This window comes from Phocoena phocoena, chromosome 6 (genome assembly GCF_963924675.1).
Source record: "Phocoena phocoena chromosome 6, mPhoPho1.1, whole genome shotgun sequence".
Classification (NCBI taxonomy): domain Eukaryota; kingdom Metazoa; phylum Chordata; class Mammalia; order Artiodactyla; family Phocoenidae; genus Phocoena; species Phocoena phocoena.
In genome coordinates, this window is record NC_089224.1 from 102,234,297 (window position 1) to 102,253,959 (window position 19,663).

A 19,663-nucleotide genomic window follows, 5' to 3' on the forward strand; every position below is an offset into this window, starting at 1 on the left:
ATATGAAGTGCAACCTCCCAGTTTACATTTGGGGAGACTGAGGCCCAGGGAGAGGTAGTGACTTGCTCAGGGTCCCCAGAGAGCGGAAAGCAGAGAAGCAGCCACAAGGCCCACTTCCAATAGCCTGCAGTAGGTGGGTGGGCTCTTCCCCCCAGCCCACTGCCTCGTGTTTAAGAAAGTGAATTAGAGCATGAACAGTAGTGTCCTGAGGAAGTTTTGGGTTTTAACTGTGTCAAGGCGAAGGAGCATTTCTGGAACTGTGTGCCTGTGGAGTTGGGCCTGGCACAGCTATTTCAGACTAAGCCACAGGGCCCTATTTATAGGCCGATGTGATTAGATTGATGTGGTCAGGAGAGGCCCGCCTGTCCTCTGCCCAGCCCAGCTATGGTGGAGGAAGAGGCCCTCAGGGGCGACTCTGACCCATGGGTGAGTAGCAGGGGATCTAGGGTCGTCCCCAAGGCCTGCTTGGAAGAGGAGCTCCAGGGAGGCCTCAGGGGAAGTCCCAGCCCTGACTCCCAGTTCATCCGCCAGCCAGGCCCTCTGCAGAGATGAAACCAGCTCCGAGCCTATTCTCTCCGGGCTTAAAAAATCCTCCACTGTCTCAGATCAGGCCAGGACCCCTAGCAGTCAGGCCGCTCCGGTGTTTACCCACCAGGTCTTAACCCCAGGCATCCCTCTCCAGTGTCATTTTCCAGTGGGGGTACACCTCCGAGCTTTTGCTTTTGCTGTTCCCTCCGCCTGGCGTGCTGGTTCCCTGTTCCCCAAAGACAAACCTCCATTCATCCTTCAAGGCCCTGCTCAAGTGCTCCTTTGTGGTTCATCAGGCCCTGGGTGCTTCCTGCCTTGTGTTCCTGCTGCCTAGAGCCATTTGGGTGAATACCCAAGTTCATGTGTGTGCCCCACTGGGCCGGGGAGTCCTGAGGCAGGACCTGACACAGGGAAGAAAGGAGAAAAGCATGTGTGGTTGAGCCCCTACTGGGCCATTGACCTTACACGGTTTATGAGACAAGATCAGCATGCCACGCTACGCGGTAGGTATTTTTAAAAGGAGTGAGGGTAGCACTTTGGAGTCAGATAGCCGTGGGTTTGGACTCTGCTCTGTACTTCCTAACTGTGTAACTTTGGGCTGAACCTTTCTGGGTCTCAGTTTCCCCATCTGTAAAATGGGCGTGACGCTAGCCATGAGTTTTGGGGAAGCATTGTCAGCAAGACAAAGCTGAGAAGGACTTTTCATGTGCCTGGCCCACATTGAGCTTCTATGTGCAGTAGCAGGTGTTATTTACTCAGGGGAAACTGAGGTCGGAGCAGGGAAGCGCCTTCTCTAGGGCTCAGTGGTGGAGAGGAAAGACCAAGTCTTGGGGTCCCAGCTTCCAACTCCACCCTGTATTCTCCTCCCCTTCCTCTTTTAACCCCCTGGGCCTATTCTGTTCCCCAGATCAGGGGAAGCTTTGTTTGGGGATTGTTTTTCCTAAGAAGTTTCTTCCCTGGTGCCCCTGGATGACTCAGAGCCCTGAGTCACCAGGAGGCTGAGGGCCAGGGAGGAGTGGGGTGGGAGGAGGAGTGAAGGAGAGAAGGAACCAGGAAGCGGCCCCAATTCCAGCCCAGGCCCTCCTACTGCTCGATGGACTAGATCTGGCAAGTCCCCAGTGCTGCCTGGCCTCAGTTTCCCCAAGTGCGAGAGATGTTGGGCTTTGATGAGCCTTTCCCAGTCCAGGTTGAGCCTCATAACCCCAAGTTCCCAGGCCCCACCCCGAGCTATAGACAGACGCTGGGCGTGGGGTTTTCAGGAGCTCCCCAGGTAACTGCTGCACACCTGGTCTGCAGAGGTGTTTGGGAACCATGCGGCTCGTGGCTGCTTTCCCCTGGGCCTCAGAGGGGCTGCTCAGCCTCTGCTTGACCGTCAGCACTAACTCACGGAGAGCACTTTTCTTGCTGAATGCCTTGGCGGAATGGTGCCCGGGAAGCGCATGGGCTTTAAAAAACCAAAACCCAAACCAGCTTTATTGCAGTATAACTTACATAAATTGCTGGAGTGAGTTTACATATAATTTACATACATATAATTCACTGGCTTTAATTAATTCAGTAATTTTTAGTAAACTCACACGAGGGATGCCAGCGTCACCACAATCCAGTTTGAGAACATTTTTATCACCCCTCATCACCCCTACAAGGTGCCTGTGCCCGCTGGCCAGCAATCTGCACACCCACCTCCTAGCCCACCACTAATCTACTTACTGTCCCTCTGGATGCCCAGACCTGTGTGCAGCTCCCAGCTTCACCCTTTCTGGCTGTGTGACCTCCTGCAGGTTATCGCCCCTCCCTGAGCCTTGGATTTCTCTCCCGTAGGGGAGGAGGCATAGCCTCCTTGTAGCTCTTTGGTTGAATCGGACTAACGTGATAGAGTGCCTGATGCACGGTAGGGGCTGGGGTCGAGGGAGCCTGGTAGGCAGCACACAGGATGTGGTACAGATACGCGGGCACAGTTGTAACAATACAGCAAACATCTGATAGACTCACTGTGTGTCAGGCACTGGGCTAAGCCCTGTAATTGCTATATCTCCTTCAATCCCCACGACGAGACTTCTTAGGCAAATGTCAATATCATTTCCATTTTATAGCCAAAGAAACTGAGGCACTGAGAAGGGGAGTAACTTTTGCAAGGTCGTGTAGGTAACGATTGATAGCACTAGGAGTCTGTCCCAGAGCCTTTCCTCCTTGACCTTCACACAACAGATGGGAATCACGGAGCAAGGGACACAGTGTGTGAACCCAGGGCAAGGTTTATGGCACACACTTCCAAGGGACAGGGCCTGCGACAGTGGACGTGGGATTCAAAAGATGATAGATAGCACAGATCTTCCTTAACTTAAAATGGGGTTACGTCCCAATAAGTTGAAAATATCTTAAGTCAAAATGCATTTAATACACCTAACCTACCTTGCCTTCACATGTCATAGCTTAGCCTAGCCTACCTTAAATGTGCTCAGAACACTTACATTAGCCTACACTTGGGCAAAATGTAACACAAAGCCTGCTTTATAATAAAATGTTGATTATCTCATGTAATTTGTTGAATACTGTACTGACGGTGAAAAAACAGAATGGTTGTCTGGGTGCAGAATCGTTATGAGTGTACCGGTTGTTTCCTCTGGTGATCGCGTGGCTGTCTGGGAGCGGCCGCAGCCCAGCATCACAACAGAGAATAGTACAGCATGCCGCTAGCCCAGGAAAGATCAAAATTCAAAATTGAAAGCACTTTTTTTTTTAAGTCTTTATTGAATTTGTTACAATATTGCTTCTGTTTTATGTTTTGGTTTTTTGGCCGCGAGGCATGTGGGATCTTAGCCCCCCTACCAGGTTTCTAGGGATGGTCCTAAGTTGGACCATCACAAGTCGGGGACCGTCTATACAGAGTACATCACACAGCAGAAGTGACATGGTGCATGGTGTGTGATCCAAGGTGTAAGTGACATGGGACGCAGCACGTGGACTGTGCACCAGGGTACACAGGCAGGACAAGGTATGAGGAGCACAGGGTCTGGTATGGGGCACAGAGAACACGGTGTATGGGACGCTGGGCGTGGTTCAAAGTATATGACGCAAGAACAAGGTCCCCAGGGTACAGGGTTTGATGTACGGCCACGGGGCACAGAGGGTCCTTTTTTCATGTCAGTGCCTGGGGCCCCAGCATGTGGCAGCAGGGGCCAATTTTCTCCTCTCACAAAGGCCTGTCTGGTTTGTCTCCTCCTCTCTGCCTCTTTGGATGCCAAAGAGTGGGAGTGTCCCAGAGGACTGGAACCCAGAGTTACCCCCCCCACCAGCTCAGACAGGGGTCAAGGCTTGGGGCCAAGTTCATGGCTCAGGAAGAGCCTGCCAGGCCCCAAAGTCCCCTCTGTCAGGAGCAGCTGTGAGCCCCTGTTGGCTGGGCCGGAGCCGGGTAATTTTCCTCTAAGCCGTCCTCCCTCCTGCTTCCCTCCCTGGCTGCCACTGCGGCTGTGAGCGCGTCTTAGTTGCAGGGCTTAAGGGAGAGAGAGCCCCTACGGCTGCTGGGGCAGAGGAGCCCATCCCCACCAGCTGCTGTCAGAGTGGGGGAAACGGAGGTGCAGGTGCAGCGGGGAGGCTGTGGCTCCCGCGCTAGCATTGCCCAAGCCCTCCTGGCACCTGACGCTCACTCCCTTACCTTGTCTCATCTGCACAAGGTCTCCAATAGCCTGATGAAGAGACTGAAGCTCAGAGAGGCAAAGAGCTTGCCTGAGGTCATGCAGTCAGAGCCACAGCTGAGGCTAGACCCCCCCCCCCCACCCGCTCTCCGGGAGGCAGGAAGTATAGAGGCAAGAGGTGTCGCAGAGGGTGTCAGGGGGAAGGTGGAGGGCGTTGTCAGTGGGTGATGAGGCTGCCCAAGAGCGTGTAGGTACCAGATCCCAGAGGGCCTTAAAAGCCAAGCTGAGGAGTCCTGACTTCTTTCAGTTTGCACTGGGGTCCGTGGAAGGGTCTTGAGCAGGGAATGATGTGATCCCTGTGGATAAAGGGAGAGTCGAAGGCACTGAGGAAGCTGGTGCAGTGGTTCCAGAGAAAAGATGGGAACCCTGAACCAGGACAGTGTCTGGGATGCGGGAGAGGGAAGTGAGTGTAAATGAGGCGTGTGTGGGGTTGAGCGTCTTGCTCTGGCCTCAGCCCTTATGTATGGCCTGGTGGGATGACTCTGGAGTGTCCCAGAGCGTTCTGGAAGCCCTCAGAGGGCTTGATGATGCGGGTCATTGGGCAGGTGCCTGGATGGAGGTGAGGCTGGGAGAACACCTGGGGAAAGGAGACAGCACCCGTTCCGGAGCCCTATCATGTGCTAGGCACTGTGCTTTGTGGACTGGATCTCATTCATTTCTTCCAGCTGGTTACAATTATTCAGTGAGCTGGGAAAGGAACAAAAGGGTTCCAATACTATACCTCTGTTTGTGTTTAAGAGGGGAAAGTACGTTTTAAAAAGCCTTATTAAAATTAAAGGGATTAGTAAGGATAAAAAATATCTTTGAATCTCTGGTAGTTCTATTGTAGTTAAAAGTTTGAGATAAATTGCAGAGAATTTCTAATCATGCTATAGCATTTGGAGTTTTTCCATAACTGATTTTTACTAGTGTCAAGTTCCAGCAAGCCTGTGAGATAGTCTGGCTTTTCTATACCCAGGGACACAGGTTCAGAGAGGTTGAGTCACTTGCAGGGTCACCTAGGTAGTAAGAGACAGGGCTGGGATCGGGCAGTGACTCCAGAGCCCTTGTGCCTTGGGGTGGGAGGAGACCAGAGGAGAGGGGAGGGCATCATAACGAGGTTTGTGGATGGGGTGGGAGGCAAGGGGGGCTCTTGAAGTGCTGGCTTGAGGCCCCCCCCAAGAAGCCTTCCTATCCTTGGCACCAGCCATCCCTCCAGGCCTCCAGGTCTCTGGGCCTTGGCTGGGACCCTTCAGTTCTACCCTGCTTTGGATGCAAGGCTGCAGAGATAGAAGTCAAGGGTGGGTATGGGGGCCAGGGGACTGTTCGCTTCTGGGGCCTGGACACATGCCGGGGGCTTGTCGTTGGGTGTTGCAGTTATTGAGCGCTTTCTGTGTGCTAATAAGCACAGTGCTGGGAGCTCCTTCAACCCTCCTCCCAGATGACCCCCAGGGTAGGACTCATCACCACATTCTATAGAGGAGGAAATTGAGACACTGCAGGAGGGCCATTGGCCCAAGTCCCCCCCGAGGTAGGGATCTGGGCTGTGTCCAAACTCAGCCTGGATATTATCTTGTCTTCCCTTGGATGCAAGGTTGTGTACCCCTCACCCTACTGGTCATTCTTGGTATCCCGAGCTCACCTAAGCTCTGCTCCTGGATTCTGCTCCTGGATTCTGTATTCTCTCCTCTGTCCTGAACCTGCCCCCTTTGTGTTTCTTGGAAGTTCTGCCTGCAAGGTACAAACTGACACCCAGAAGATGGGCTCCTGTTTACAGGAGGTCTTGGCTGTCACTGGCTGTGCAAAGCTTGGGGACAGAGAAAGGCTTCACTTGGAGCCTGCAGCAGGAGGGATATGTCACCATCTTCTGAGGTCCTGTCATTATTGCTCCCATCATGGTAATTATTGGCCTAGGGAGCTGGGTCCTGCTGAAGGATGAACTTGATCCCCAGACAGACAGTGGGGGACCTTGACCAGATGCTCAAACATTGTTTGCCTTTTGCTGTTTCTTTCAGAATCTTAAAGTCCCAGGGCCTGAAGTGTCCTTAGAAATGGGCTGGTTTGCTCATCATCTGAGTCCCCTTGGCTGGGTCACCACTGGGCCACTCATTATCTCTCTGGAAGAGGGGGAAGGAAACCGGCATTTTGGAACTGTCTTATGCCAGGCATGGTCCTAGGATCGTCCACATTTATGGTCTCATTCAGTGCTCTCCACTCACCTTTGAGAAAAACATTTTAACCCCGATTTTATACATAAGGAACTTGAGTGTCAGAGAGAGAGCGAGAGAGAGATTGAGAGAGAGAGAGAGAGAGAGAGAGAGAGAGATTGAGAGAGAGAGAGAGAGAGAGAGAGAGATTGAGAGAGAGAGAGAGAGAGAGAGAGAGAGAGAGAGAGAGACAGACTGAGAGATTGAGAGAGAGAGAGAGAGAGATTGAGAGAGAGAGAGAGAGAGAGAGAGATGCTTCCTAGCCCCCAGCAAACAACCACCACAGCTTCCTCTATGTGTGCGTACGCTAGGCCAAGCACAGTGCTAAGCCCCAAACGTGTTTTTACCTTACAACATTCTCACAGCAACTCTGGGAAGAAGCAGTTCTAATCCCCATTTTACAGATGAGGAAATTGAGGCTCAGAGAGCAGAAGCCACAGAGCGAAAAGTGGTAGGTCGGGATTTATACACAGCTTTTCCTGTTGGGAGCTCTTTCCACAATCATGCACATTGTTTTTCTCTCTGTTGGAAAGCCTTTCCTCTGTGGAGCAGGGAGCTGCCTCCCGTGGCCTTTGTTGCTTCTGGCTCTTGTTTGGGCCCCGTAGGCCCTGCTGCCCCAGGAGGCTGGCGGGCAGAGACTGTGTTCCCATCTTCTACTGGTCCTGCACCGCAGTGCCCGTAGTTGGGCCTCACTGTCCTGCTGCTGATTTGTGTTTGTGCCTGGACTCCCCTATCGGTGGGCTGTGGGGTGCCAGAGGGGCTAGGATGCAGCTGTTTGCAGCTCCAGCTGCTGGCCTGCCAAGCCTCCCAGGGCCACTGCCTCCCCAGAGAAGGGGACACCGACTTCAAAGTGGACCCTGGCAGGGAGGGCACTGACTCACACCCATGGCCAGATCTGGCTGCTTCCAGGGCACAGGCTCAGGAAGTGGCGGGGTTAGTCCCTCTCTGAATGTCCTGCCCTGGCTCTCAGCACTAGGTGGGGTTGCCTCCGAAGCTGGGAAAGAGCCAGTGGCTTTGGTCCCAGGGATAGTCAGCCTCTTGGAGTCCCACTGGCCATCTCCCCGCCAGCTGTCCACACCCAGGGTAGACTGGGCCACGGCAGAGGTCCAGCTGGCCCTTACAGGGCGCCTTGTCATGTCATGGGCTCAGGCCTTACCTCTGGCCCAGGAATGGAGACCTGGGTTCTAGGTCTGCTCTGCCAGGTACTTGCTATGCGATTCTCAGAAGTTACACTCTTGTTCTTCGTGTCACAGTCTACAAAGAGAGGATGGACTAGTGAGCGTTGCTACAGATAAGTCCTACTCTGTGCAGTGCACTCCAACAGTCTCGCTCCTGAGCTCCCAACTGTCCTGCAACTGGGCACTACTATCCCTTTTTACAGATGAGTGACCCAACGCTCAGAGAGGGAAAGCAACTTGCTCCAGGTTCCACAGCCCAGACCTGAACTCAAGCATCTTCTGTGAAGTCTGTAACCTTTCTCCAGCACCACCACACTGCTCTCACGTGGCACGTGCTGAACAGAGGCCTCTGTGCAAAGAAACGAGTTCAAAAAATGGGCACTAACTTTTGGGAAGCTTCTACTGTGTGTCGGGCCCTGGGCCTCCTCACTGCTCTGTGAGCTGGGTATCATTCTCCCCATTTTATACATAAGGAAACTGAGGCCCTGATCACAGGAGCTGAGTCTCCCAGATTCTAAAACGTGTTCTTTCAAGTCCCCAGGACTCCCCAGACCTCACAGAGGCCCTGTCCGCTTTCACTGGGTTTCATAACTGCCTTCTCTGTTTACTGCCTGTTGTCCCATTTCGCAAAACCAGAGGGGTGGGTATTCCCAGGAGGACCCAGAGCCCAGCAGTGACCCAGAAAGCAAACAAGCTCTGAGAGAGGACTTTCCATGAGTAGCCGGCTGCCTGGGAATCGAGAACAACAGTGTTTGGGGTGAAGAAAAAAGAACAGGGTGGTGTCTTCCAGGGCCAGCCAAGGCATTTTGTACATTGAGGCCGGGGGCGGAGGGTGAGGCTGCCTGCTCCCATCTCTGGTAGCTGCCTTGGGAGGTCCAGGGAGACACGGAGGCTAGCCTAAGGTCACAGAGGAGAAGGGCCGGAGCTGGTGATGGGGGTCCTGGATCCAACTACAGGGGAGAGATGTGGGCTGATGCTGAAAGCCACCTGCTGTGTGTAGCACTAGGCGGGAGCCTGGAACACCCAAGATCAGAGGTCAAGGGGATCTCTGAGGTCCAGAGAAGGGCAGGGACTAGGGCGTACTCACATAGCGAGTGGTGGCAGAGCCGGGCTGCCTCTCAAGTACAGGAGACCATGCCTGACCTGTGTGCCCATGAGTGGCACAGAGTGTAGGTACCACAGTCCATCTTCCACCCAGTGGCTGCAGCCTGGGGACCTTCCTAGGACAAGCCTCTGTCCTGGGTGCTCACAGGTGCAGGTGCAGGGCTGGAGGGCTGCGACCTCTTCAGCCTGGGACGCGTGGTAGGGACAGCCACCCCATGGAGTTTGGGCTGCCAGGCTTGGCTTGGGCTTGACTGAGTCAGTGCCTGCAACCCTTTACCTGTAAACGGTACTGTTTCTCCCTTCCTGCCCAGGTGGGATGGTGCTGGGAGGCCCTGCTTGATCCCTAGATAGAGCTTGGGCACTGGAGCCAGCCAGTCTTGTGTTTGAATCTCAGCAGTGCCTCCTTCTAGCTGAATGACCCCAAGCAAGTGACTGAAACTCCCTGAATCTCTGTTTCCTGGTCTATAAAATGAGAAATTTAATACCTCTTTCCCCTGGTTGCTGTGAGGAGACTCAGTATCAGACACCGCCCATCCCTTCCTCCCTCTCTTCTCCCAGAGACGTCTGGATCCAGAGGTGAGGTGGCATGCTGCCATCGGTGACCGCCGTGCCCCCTTGTGTAGTTCAGGGGCCCTGCACCGTCTCATTCAGAAGGACCTGTAGAGGCAACCTGGACCAGTGCTCCCATTTTACAGATGGAAACCCTGAGGCTTAGAGACGTGTCGGCTCTGGATATGGTTGTAGAGCCAGTATCTGGGAATGCTGGGCTAGGAATGAGGCTTAGAGTCAGAGCATCAGGGCCTACCCCATCTTTTGGGTATCTGGACCTTGAGGCCCAGATAGGGACAGTGATTTGCCCAAAGTCACCCAGGAAGTCAGTGGCAGAGGGAAGCCTAGCACTGGGTGGGGACTCTTCCTTTCTACCTAGAAGTTTTTCTTTTGCATTTAAGTCCCCCCACTGGCCCCTGCCCCCACCCTCGCCCTGAACTCATCCTCTTCCAGGCAGGGAGCAGCATAAGACCATGTCCCCATCACAGTCTCCATACATCACTGCCCTGTAGTGAGAGTTTCTAGGCCATGGGCTCCCCGAGGGCAGGAGCCAGGGCCTGTTCACCAGGTCTCTAGCGCTGAGGACCCGGGCTCCAGAGCTATGTGACAGGCAAAGCTGCAGGGCCTTTGTGATCATTAACCAGGGGCCAGTGACCCTGGGCTAGTGGTCAGTGACCCCTGGCACTAAGGCCAAGCCACAGCAGCCCTCTGTTAATCACCAACTGAGCAGAAAGGACTGCTCAGCTGGGCCAGATGCCGACTCAGGTTCATTCGGGGGACAGGGATGACAAGGAAATTTCTTCTTCCTGCTTGTTTGGATTTTCCAAATTGTCTAATGAGCAGGTATCATTCTCTATTTTAAAGGTATTATTTCTAGATCAGTCTTTTTTTTTTTTTTCTCGGCCATGCCACGTGGCATACAGGATCTTGGTTCCCCGACCAGGGATGGAATCCGTGCCCCCTGCAGTGGAAGCGCAGAGTCTTAACCAGTGGACTACTGAGGAAGTCCCCGTAGATCAGTCTTTTATAAAAAAAAAAAAAAAACCAAAAAACTTCATTGGATAAATACTTGTAAATAGTTTCAATCCCTATAGCACATTAAAAAAAATTTTCACACAAGTGTATTGAGGTATAATTTAGATACCATAACAATTCACCCATTGTAAGCAGACGGGACTGTGATTTTTAGTACATTTTTCAGTTGTGTAATCATCACCATAATCCAGAGTTAGAATGTTTTCATCACCCTAAAATGTTCCCTTGTGCCAATTGCAGCGATGTGGGTGCTTAACCCCAACCTCTTATCCCTTTCAAACAAACTGGCTTGACAGTTTGGTGTTTACCCTCCTCGATTTTTTTAAGGATGTATAGAAAAACAGACACCCTTATAAAACAGAGGAGAGGAGTCACATTATAGTTATTGTACAATTTGCTTTTTGCACTTGGAGATCTCTCCGTGCTTATTGAGCACGTACTATGTGCCAGGGACGGTCCGCACTAGCTTATTCTTTTTTCACAGCTGCAGAGTGGTCTGTTGTATGGCGGCTCCATAATTTGTTTAACCGGGACACTTGGGTCCTTTCCAGTTTTCTTCAAACAATGCTTCAGTGAACATCCTTGCACGTATATTTCCACGTTCCTCTGCAAGTGATGCTGAAGGAAATGGCACTGTTGTTGCATTACGTGTTTCGAATTTGTGGTCATAAATTGCTCTCTAGAGAGGGGAGACTGGTTTATACTTCCATCAAGAGCATATGAGAACTGTGGGGTTTTTATAACCCTCGAAATGCCTAAGGAGAGGGAAGAGCTCTCTGAATTTAGGCCAGAGCTGATCCACTGCAGGCTCTACAGGCCCACGACTAGACATAGGGCTTCAAGAACTCGGGCATCTCTCTGTGGTTCCCCACAGACACTGGGATAAAATTCAGACTCTTCAGTGTGACACACAGACCCCTGTGACCCCCGCCACCCTCTCCAGCCTCATCTCTTCTTGCTCCTGTGTTTGAGACAGGACCCCTCCTTAGTCACTGCATGTGGCCTGTATTTGCCCTTTGCCCATGCTGTTCCCTCCTCAGAATGCCTCTTCTTCTCAACCTCCCTCCTCCCTGTCCTTCAAGGCCCAGGTCACAAGTCCCTTTGTCCATGAAGCTTTCTTCTAATCCCTGCCGTCTGATTTGTCTTCTCCGTGTGTGTGTTCATTTAGCCCTTTATCTGACCCACAGTCCATCTTAAATGGGAGGAAGTTGTGTGTGATGGAAGGCAAACTTCAGCCTGATTAGATAGAAACTGGGCTCCAGGAGGAGCTGGTGCGGATGACTAAAGCTCGTGGGGAAGGGGGATGGGAACTCCCACTTACTAATTGTCAGACCAGGCCATTTTCACACAGAGAGACTGGTTTAATTCTCAGCGACCACTTTATACCCATTTACTAGATGAGAAGACTGAGGCAGAGAAGAAGAAAGTAACTTACACACAGTGGAGGTGGGAATCAAACCCAGGTCTCCAGCTTCTGCATTCTCTTCCCTGTCATTGCATTCCCTGTTATTGGGAAAGGAGGAGATTTGGGATGCAAAGGGAACTTGGAAATAGAGAAGCTGGGTCCAGCAGAGTAGTGAGAGGGAGAAGAGAGGGGCTGGAGAAGGTGGGAAGCAGGCCTGGGTGAATTCGAATAGCACTTCTAACCCAGTGACTGACTGTAAGCCTCCAGTGGGAGAGTGAGAGATGGGAAGGGAGCCTGGGAGAAGGGCAAGAGGCTTGAATCCTGACTTCCCCAGGGAGAGCCAATAGGACCTAAAACTGAAAAAAACAAGAACAAAACCAAAACTAACACCCCCCCCCAAAAAAAGAAAAAAACCCAAACAACAAGGGCTTGTTATTTAAGACATGAAGCCAAACACTGAAATCAGCTGAAGGAGGAAGAAAGAAGTGGTTGGTTGCCCCAGGGTGTAAGTGGGGTTGAGAGGCAAAACTTTGCATAAATAACGTGACTTTAAGTTTTTATCAGAACAACCTTTTACAAAATAAAAACTTTTTTAAAAGGAAGGAAAGACGGGCAGTCTTGAGTAAAACAGAAGCTGCAATCCAAGAAGTTGAGAGGTCTGCCTGCCCTTCTCTGTCTGGCTTGTTCAGGGGTCCAGGGAGGGTCAGCCCCCTGGGCTGTGTCCTCAGCTGGTGACAGCTACATGCTGCCTAAGCGGGTCGTCCACTCAGAGCACCTGGAGTGAAATCTTGGCTTTCGTTTCCTAGTAGTGTGCAAATTGCTTGACTGTCGATGGTACCCAGTCCGTAAAGGATGTTAGGATGTGTCAGTTTTCATATGAAGTGGAAAACCTTCAATAAATATTAGTTCATGGTATTTGTTGCTGGAGACGTTAGGGGTGGAGAGGGGAGGGTTCTTGCATGGATCACACAGGAGGCTAAGATGGGTGAACTCCCTGCCATTCTTACGTGTGCCCATTTAGTGTACACTGAGTTAGCGCCTGCTGCTTGGTCTCCACCCCTGACCTGCGGTGAAGGGGTGGCCACGCCCAGTTCGATCTGTCCGGGTGGGAACCCCGAGGTCTCTAAAATCCAGGCCAGATCCCCGCCCTTCCCAGGCCCGCGGGGGCCCAGCCCTGCCGCACGCCCTCCCTACGGGGCGGTCCCCAGCTTGGGCGGGATGGGCGGGCGGCTACTTAAGGTCTGCGACTGGGGAGGCAGAGGCTGCCGCCCAGGTCTGCCGCCGTCGCTGCCATGGCTCCGCACCGCTCCGCGCTACTGGGCGCGCTGGTCCTGGCGCTGTGCGCGCTGTCGCCGCCGGCCCGCGCCGCCACCGCGTCGCGGGGGGTGACCCAGGAGCGGGTGAGTGCCCGGGGGGCCCCGGGGGGCTCCCGGAGTAACTCTCTATTGTAAGTTCTTGCAGATACAGCGCTAGGAAAAGGGGAGTATTTCAGGTCTAGAATGGAAAAACTGTTTTGTTGCTTTGTAAGTATCTCTTGCTGCTTCCGGGGCTCCGGTGGATGGGGGTGGGAGCCTCAGGGCCCTGGCTGTTTCCCTCCCTAGAGGCTAACCTCACCTTGGCCGGATTTCTTTTTCCCTTGGTGCTACCTTCTGATTTCGTACCCATCTCTGCCCCCAGATTTCTCCTCTTCCTTGCCTGATTTCTCCTTCCCTCTGCCTCATTTCTCTCCTTCCCTCTTCTGATTTCTTCTTCCATTTCAGATTCCTCTTTCTCATCTAATTTCTCTCTGCCTCTTCAATATTTTTCCCCTCTTCCCTGTATGATCTCACCTCCTCCTGCTTACCGTCCTTCCTGTTATTTGTTCTCGCCTCTCTGGTACCTCCTCTGCCCTGTCTGGTTTCTCCTCACTCCTGCTGTCCTTTTGTGTTCTCCGTCCCTCTGCCTGAGTTCTCCCATCTGTTTTTTTGACTTCTTCCACCAGATCCGGCCCGAGGTGACCTGCGCCTACTGATTTCCACCCTCTGACTCCAAGCTAACCATCCCACTCTGCTCCATGTCTAGCCCCAGTGCATGTCTGACGGCCTTCCCCCATCCTTGACCACCTCATCTCCAACAGGCTCCTGCAGACCCCGGCTGCATCCTCTCGCCTTTTCCAAGAAATGGAATTTGGGGGGGGTGGGGTTTTGGGGGCAGGAGGGAGGAGGCAGACAGCGCAGGAGGCCACTTGGGCTCAGTCATCTAGGCCCTTCTTGGAGGTGTGGACATGGACATGGTTGGGGCATGGGAAATCTTCCCACTTCCGAAGAGCAAAAGCAGACAGGCTGTGTGACCTTAGGCTAGTCCCCTTCCCCTCTTGGGGCCTCAATTTTCCTGTCTGCAGGATGGAGTTGGATAATGAACTCTCTGAGGACCCTTCTAGTTCTGAGGACCACTGAGGATGCTGGAAGGGAACAAGCTGAGCCCCTGGCGACCCCCAGATTTACCATTGCCATCTGAGGGGTCTCCCCACGGTCCCAAAACTCGTGCTCTTAGAGCATGGGCCAGTTCCTGCTCCGTCATTTCCTAGCTGGGGGTCCCCGTCTTCACCTCTCTGCACCTCGGCTGTTGCATCTAATTGGCACTAAGAAAGGAAGAGAGAAGGGAGAGAGAGCCTTCTGTCCCCCCGTCACCAGGGAGCTGAGGAGGGGAGACAGATGCTGGCCACGGACAGGGTTTGGAGCCTAAACTCTGCCCTGTTTGCTCACTCGTCGAGCAGGGGTCATAGAACGGGGTGGGGAGAGTCAGCGGCTCAAGTGAGATGCTCTTGGTGCTGGAAACCACCCTCCCTCGTGCCCCGGGGTGGGGTCTCTCCCCGCCGAGGCTCCTGCCCTCGCTCAGGCTCCTCCCCGTCTCTTGCAGCCCGGCAGCATGGTGGTGGAACACCCCGAGTTCCTCAAGGCGGGGAAGGAGCCCGGCCTGCAGATCTGGCGTGTGGAGAAGTTCGACCTGGTTCCCGTGCCCCGCAACCTATACGGAGACTTCTTCACAGGCGATGCCTATGTCATCCTGAAGACGGTGAAGCTGAGGAGTGGGAACCTGCAGTATGACCTCCACTACTGGCTGGGTGAGGCTGGCCCCGCCCGAGCCCCCATCCCAACCCCTCTGCTGTAAAGCACAGACCTTTGAGGCATGGTCGCCAGGAAGTGCCCCCGGGAATTAAGTGACTCTTGAGCATCAAGTGTGTGCCAGACCCTTGGTTACATGTTCCCAAGACTCTAGAGCCCACCTGCCCGAGTTCAGACCCCGGCTCTGCCCTTTGGCAAGATATTCAGTGTCTCTGTAAAGTAGACCTGATGATTGCGCTAGACTACCTCATACGACTGTTGTGAGGGTTAAACAAGCCACTATGGCACACAGACTGGAGGTGACCTGGGGACCCTGGACCCCCTGCACAGCTCCAGTCACACTCCAGTTTGCCCTTCAGAGTCGGAGCCTGGAGCCCTGCCACAGCTCTGCTGTGTGACTCTGTGAGTCCTGCCCCCTCACTGTGCCTTGGTTTTCTGGTTTTTTGTTGTTGTTGTTTTGTTTTGTTTTTGTTTTGTTTTTTTTTGTGGTATGCGGGCCTCTCACTGCTGTGGCCTCTCCCGTTGCGGAGCACAGGCTCCGGACACGCAGGCTCAGTGGCCATGGCTCACGGGCCCAGCCTCTCTGCGGCATGTGGGATCCTTCCGGACCGGGGCACGAACCCGCGTCCCCTGCATCGGCAGGCGGACTCCCAACCACTGCGCCACCAGGGAAGCCCTGTGCCTTGGTTTTCTGATGCTCCCTGGCCTGACTTCGTGCTCAGGAAGGTTGAGAGTGAGTGCAGGGGGAAGCGTCAGAGCTGGGAGGACTCTTAGAGACCTGGAGTCAGCCTCCCACCTCCCCCATTATACAGATAGATTAACCGAAGCTCATAGGAGGCAGGGGCTTGCCCAGCTTCTACAGCCAGGCCAGGGCACTGCTGGGGGCTCCAGACTCCTCCTCCGTGGGAGGCTGGGGCCACTTTACAGAAGGCCGGCTCATGCTGCTCTGATGTCCCCCAGGCAATGAATGCAGCCAGGATGAGAGCGGGGCGGCTGCCATCTTCACCGTGCAGCTGGATGACTACCTGAACGGTCGGGCTGTGCAGCGCCGTGAGGTCCAGGGCTTCGAGTCTGCCACCTTCCTTGGTTACTTCAAGTACGGCCTCAAGTACAAGGTGGGTGCCGGGCAGCAGGGACAGATGCACCAATGGCAGGGCTCACTCAGGTCCATCCATCATCTTTCAGTCCTGTTTGGTGATGTGGGCAGATGGGTCAGAGCTCAGCCTTTGGAGTTGGTTAGCTCTGGGCCCTTCCTAGTTGTGTGACCTTGGACAAATCACACTCTCTCTCTCTGAGCCTCTGGTTTCTTATTAAATTGAGAGAAGAAAATTCTCCATCACTTCACAGGGTGGTCTTCCTAGCCCCAGCTGTAAGGGGTGGGCCATGGGTGGGAACCTTGCTTTCCCGGGGCTTGAGCCTGCCAACAGAGGGGCCTATGTTAGGTATTTGAAACACATTTGATCACATTTCTCCTTCTGCTTGTTAGAATCCCCCTTGAACTTGAACTCTGAAGAGTCTGAGTCCCAGCCCCAAGCCAGGTAGGGCTGAGCAAAACCAAGCTGGAAGCCCCAAGAGGCTGTGCCATATATTGTGTATGACGTCTGGGAAACCACTTGGCCTCCCTGAGCCTCCCTTTCCTCTTCTGTTACATAAGAACCAGTTGTACCTGCCCTTCGGGCCTGGGGAGAGGATTTGGTGAAGGCATAGCTGGGAAATGCCTTGCACAGAGCTTGGCACCTTGGAAGGGCTCCTGGAAAGCTGTAGTTTTACGAAGCTGGGGTTCTCTTTGGTCAGGATAAGGAGGGGATCATAAGCTTTGATGGTCTTAATGTCAGAGTTCAAATCTCTTATTTTAAGAGAGGGAGGGGCAACTGAGGCATAGAGAGGTTAAGCAACTGGTCCAGGGTCACACAGCAAGTCAGTCCCAGAGCCAGGACCAGAACCCAGATCTCCTGACTCCCAGCTTTTTCCCACTACACCAACCTGCTTCTCATGAGCAGGGTTCTAGGATAGGTATTAAGCCCCATCTATGCTGCCGATGTGCTATGTGACCTTAGAGAAGTCATCATCCATCTCTGGGCCTCCGGGTTGTCTGTGTTAGCAGGGTGGCCACGCTGTCTGCTCAGCAGACACATCAGGGATTAGGTGATGGAAAAGCTCTCATGAGACTGAGATAGCAGAGGGCAGGGTGTGTTGTGGGAACAGGGCCTCAGCCCTGCGCTGGGTGGAGCAGGGTTGGATTCCCTGGAGCCTACCAGCACCCCTGTCAGCCACATCCACACCCACAGTGCCTCCTGCGAAGCTGTCCAATTCTACCTTCTTTCTACAGCCTCTTCTGGGGCCCTGGTACCGACGGAGGGAGGGGTGAGAAGCTTGGGACCCAGTCCCTGGACTTGGAGAAGGACCAGGCCTTTTTGCAGCTCCTGGAGCAGAAAGCGGAAAGGACACTCGATCAGGAGTCAGAGAGATTGGTTCAGGTCCCAAGCCCACCCCTCTCCCTGCTTGTGCCTCCTGGTGGGCGCTCTCACGTATTTGTCATTCATTCAGCAAATAGTTATCAAGCCCCTTGAGCAACAGCGCCTGCTTTTTTGTTGTTGCTCTCTGGACAGCAGTGACTTAACTTGTGGACAAGTTGAGCAGCTTACAGAGCTGGCAAGTGACAGAGCTGGGATTTAAACCCAGGTGTGAAGGGCCTCGCACAGAACGAGTTCAGAGTGGACATTTGAAGACTCCCTGGTCTCTGATCTTAGCTCAGATGGAGCCTAGGAATCTGCATGTTAGCAAGCCTCCTTCACCCTCCGGTGATTTTTCCAAGATGTTCTTGGACCATACTCTGAGGAATGCTCCAGGGGATGGGTTCCCAGCCCAAGCCTGGATTTGGGACTTCAGTCCTGAGAGGCCCTGGCTTTCGGTGGAAATGTGAGGTCCAAAACCAGTCCTGTTTTCCACCTTCTGCCGCCCCTGCACTTGGCAGGCCCAGTTCAAGGTTCTCGGCCTGGCGCCCTCATCAATTATAGATTTCCAAGGAGCAGAGCTTGTTACGCAAGACTTGTTTCTGTGAAAGCCTGCTCCTGGAGCCAGTTCCGTCCTCGGGGTGTGAGAAGGGGCAGGGAGGGGACGAGAGCCGCTGGAAAGGGCTTTCACAGGGCCTGTGCTGTCCTGTTCTGTGACCTCCACATCTTTCAAGTCATTGCATTTGATCCCTCCTCCTCCTCCTGACTCCCAGACAGAACCCGAAAGACCCCACGGGGCTGCGTTATTTGAAAACCTTGGTTCAAGCAGAGTCTGGGGTGGCCTGAGTCCTAGAAGCTCCCGGAATGCAACGGGAACTCACAGAATCACTTGAACCCTTCCTGTCCTCCCTCCTGTTTCTTAGATGAGGAACCCTGAGTTTAGAGGGTGGAGGGGACCAGCCCCAATCAGTAGGTTTTTCTTTGTTTTATAACATATTTTAAAATGTAGATCTTTATAGCTTTTATCCTTCTTCAGACTACAAGTGTGATACAAGCTTATTGTAAAATGTCAAACGTAGAAATATGGCTTCTAGGAAGTAAAAGTTCCCCATGATTCTACTCGTGGAGATATACACCAAATGGTATATAATTTTTCTCTCTATATACATGAACATATATGTTATTTATTTATTTTTTTAGCCACACCGCGCGGCATGTGGAATCTTCCCCATGACCAGGGATCGAACCCATGCCCCCTGCAGTGGAAGTGCAGGGTCTTAACCACCGGACTGCCAGGGAAGTCCCTATATGAACGTATAGATGTGTATATTATATATAGATATAGAATCTATACATATATATGTAAATATGGATATATCATCACTTTAATTTGGAAAGTGGCTTTTAAAACAATATCCTATTAAATTTTGTTTAAATAATTTGATGCCAATCTCTGCCCACCTAATGATTAGACCATAGAAAGCAACAATCAATCCTAAAGATTAAAGTAAAAATAGTGAAAAATAGTAAAACTTTCCAAAAAGTCCTGCCCCTTATACTTGGAGATCCACTAATGTCTCCTAAGAGCTTACTTTTATTTTTTTGTTAACTAATCTTTCTAAGTCTAATTTCCCAGATCAGTAAGATTAGAGGAGTTAATTAATCAGGAAATGCCTGTCCATACTCATTAGAAATCAAGTATTCTTTTAATTTATAAATTCATATACAGAGAATTTATTGGAACCAAGATTTATGACATTGAGCAACACTTTTCCTTTTTTAAAAGAAAGTTTCTATTTTTTTGATAAAAAATAAAAGGCACACTTGTACAAGTAAAATATTTTAGAGATGTATTTCTAAAACTTAAGGGTCTTTCTCTTCCCTCATTTCCCCATTTCTTCCTCTCTGAGGAATCCATGAAAATGGTCCATGTGTCCGTTCAGCGCCTTTTGGAAAAGCTTTTCAGATCCACAGTCTCTTTACCTCCAGATGAATGAGGTTCTGGGGTCAGTGGTGCCCACAGACACTCAGGAGTTCCTGGGCTGGCAGACTTGGGCAAGGCTGGTCCCTAGAAGGGCGAACTTGGGGGTAAAACTTCCACGAATTATCTGGGACCCTGGGCACGGGGCTGAACCTCTTTTCACCTCAGTTTCCATGCCTGTGAAGTGGGGTAATGAGAGTTGCTACCTCAGGGGCTTGTGGGGACCACACTGCATGGCCATAAAGCAGGTGCCTCAGCCTCTGTCACAAGCCTAGTAAGTGTCAGCCTCTGCGGTCATTACCAGGTGAGCACGGGGCATTGCATCTTCTTCCCCAGCTGCCTTTCCTTACCTGCTCCCCAGCAGGAGGGTCCCTGAAGCCAGGTGGGAAGAAAGGCTCTGCGAATACCTTGGCCACCCTGCTGGGCCCAAGGGGATGCTCTTGAA

General features: G+C 52.5%; 1 protein-coding gene across 6 annotated transcripts in view; it reads left to right on the plus strand.

Moving 5' to 3' along the window:
• The window catches only part of GSN (gelsolin), a 56,706-nt gene that overhangs the window by 16,057 nt on the left and 20,986 nt on the right, over window positions 1-19,663 (plus strand). The window contains exons 1-3 of one of the 6 annotated variants that reach the window (XM_065878784.1): window positions 12,973-13,080; window positions 14,540-14,783; window positions 15,745-15,899. In XM_065878784.1, coding sequence (XP_065734856.1) covers window positions 12,973-13,080; window positions 14,540-14,783; window positions 15,745-15,899 — 507 coding nt within the window. Of the gene's footprint in view, window positions 1-12,972; window positions 13,081-13,179; window positions 13,204-14,539; window positions 14,784-15,744; window positions 15,900-19,663 lie in introns of those variants that run through there. The other 5 variants (XM_065878785.1, XM_065878786.1, XM_065878787.1 and 2 more) reach the window with 5 other exon arrangements.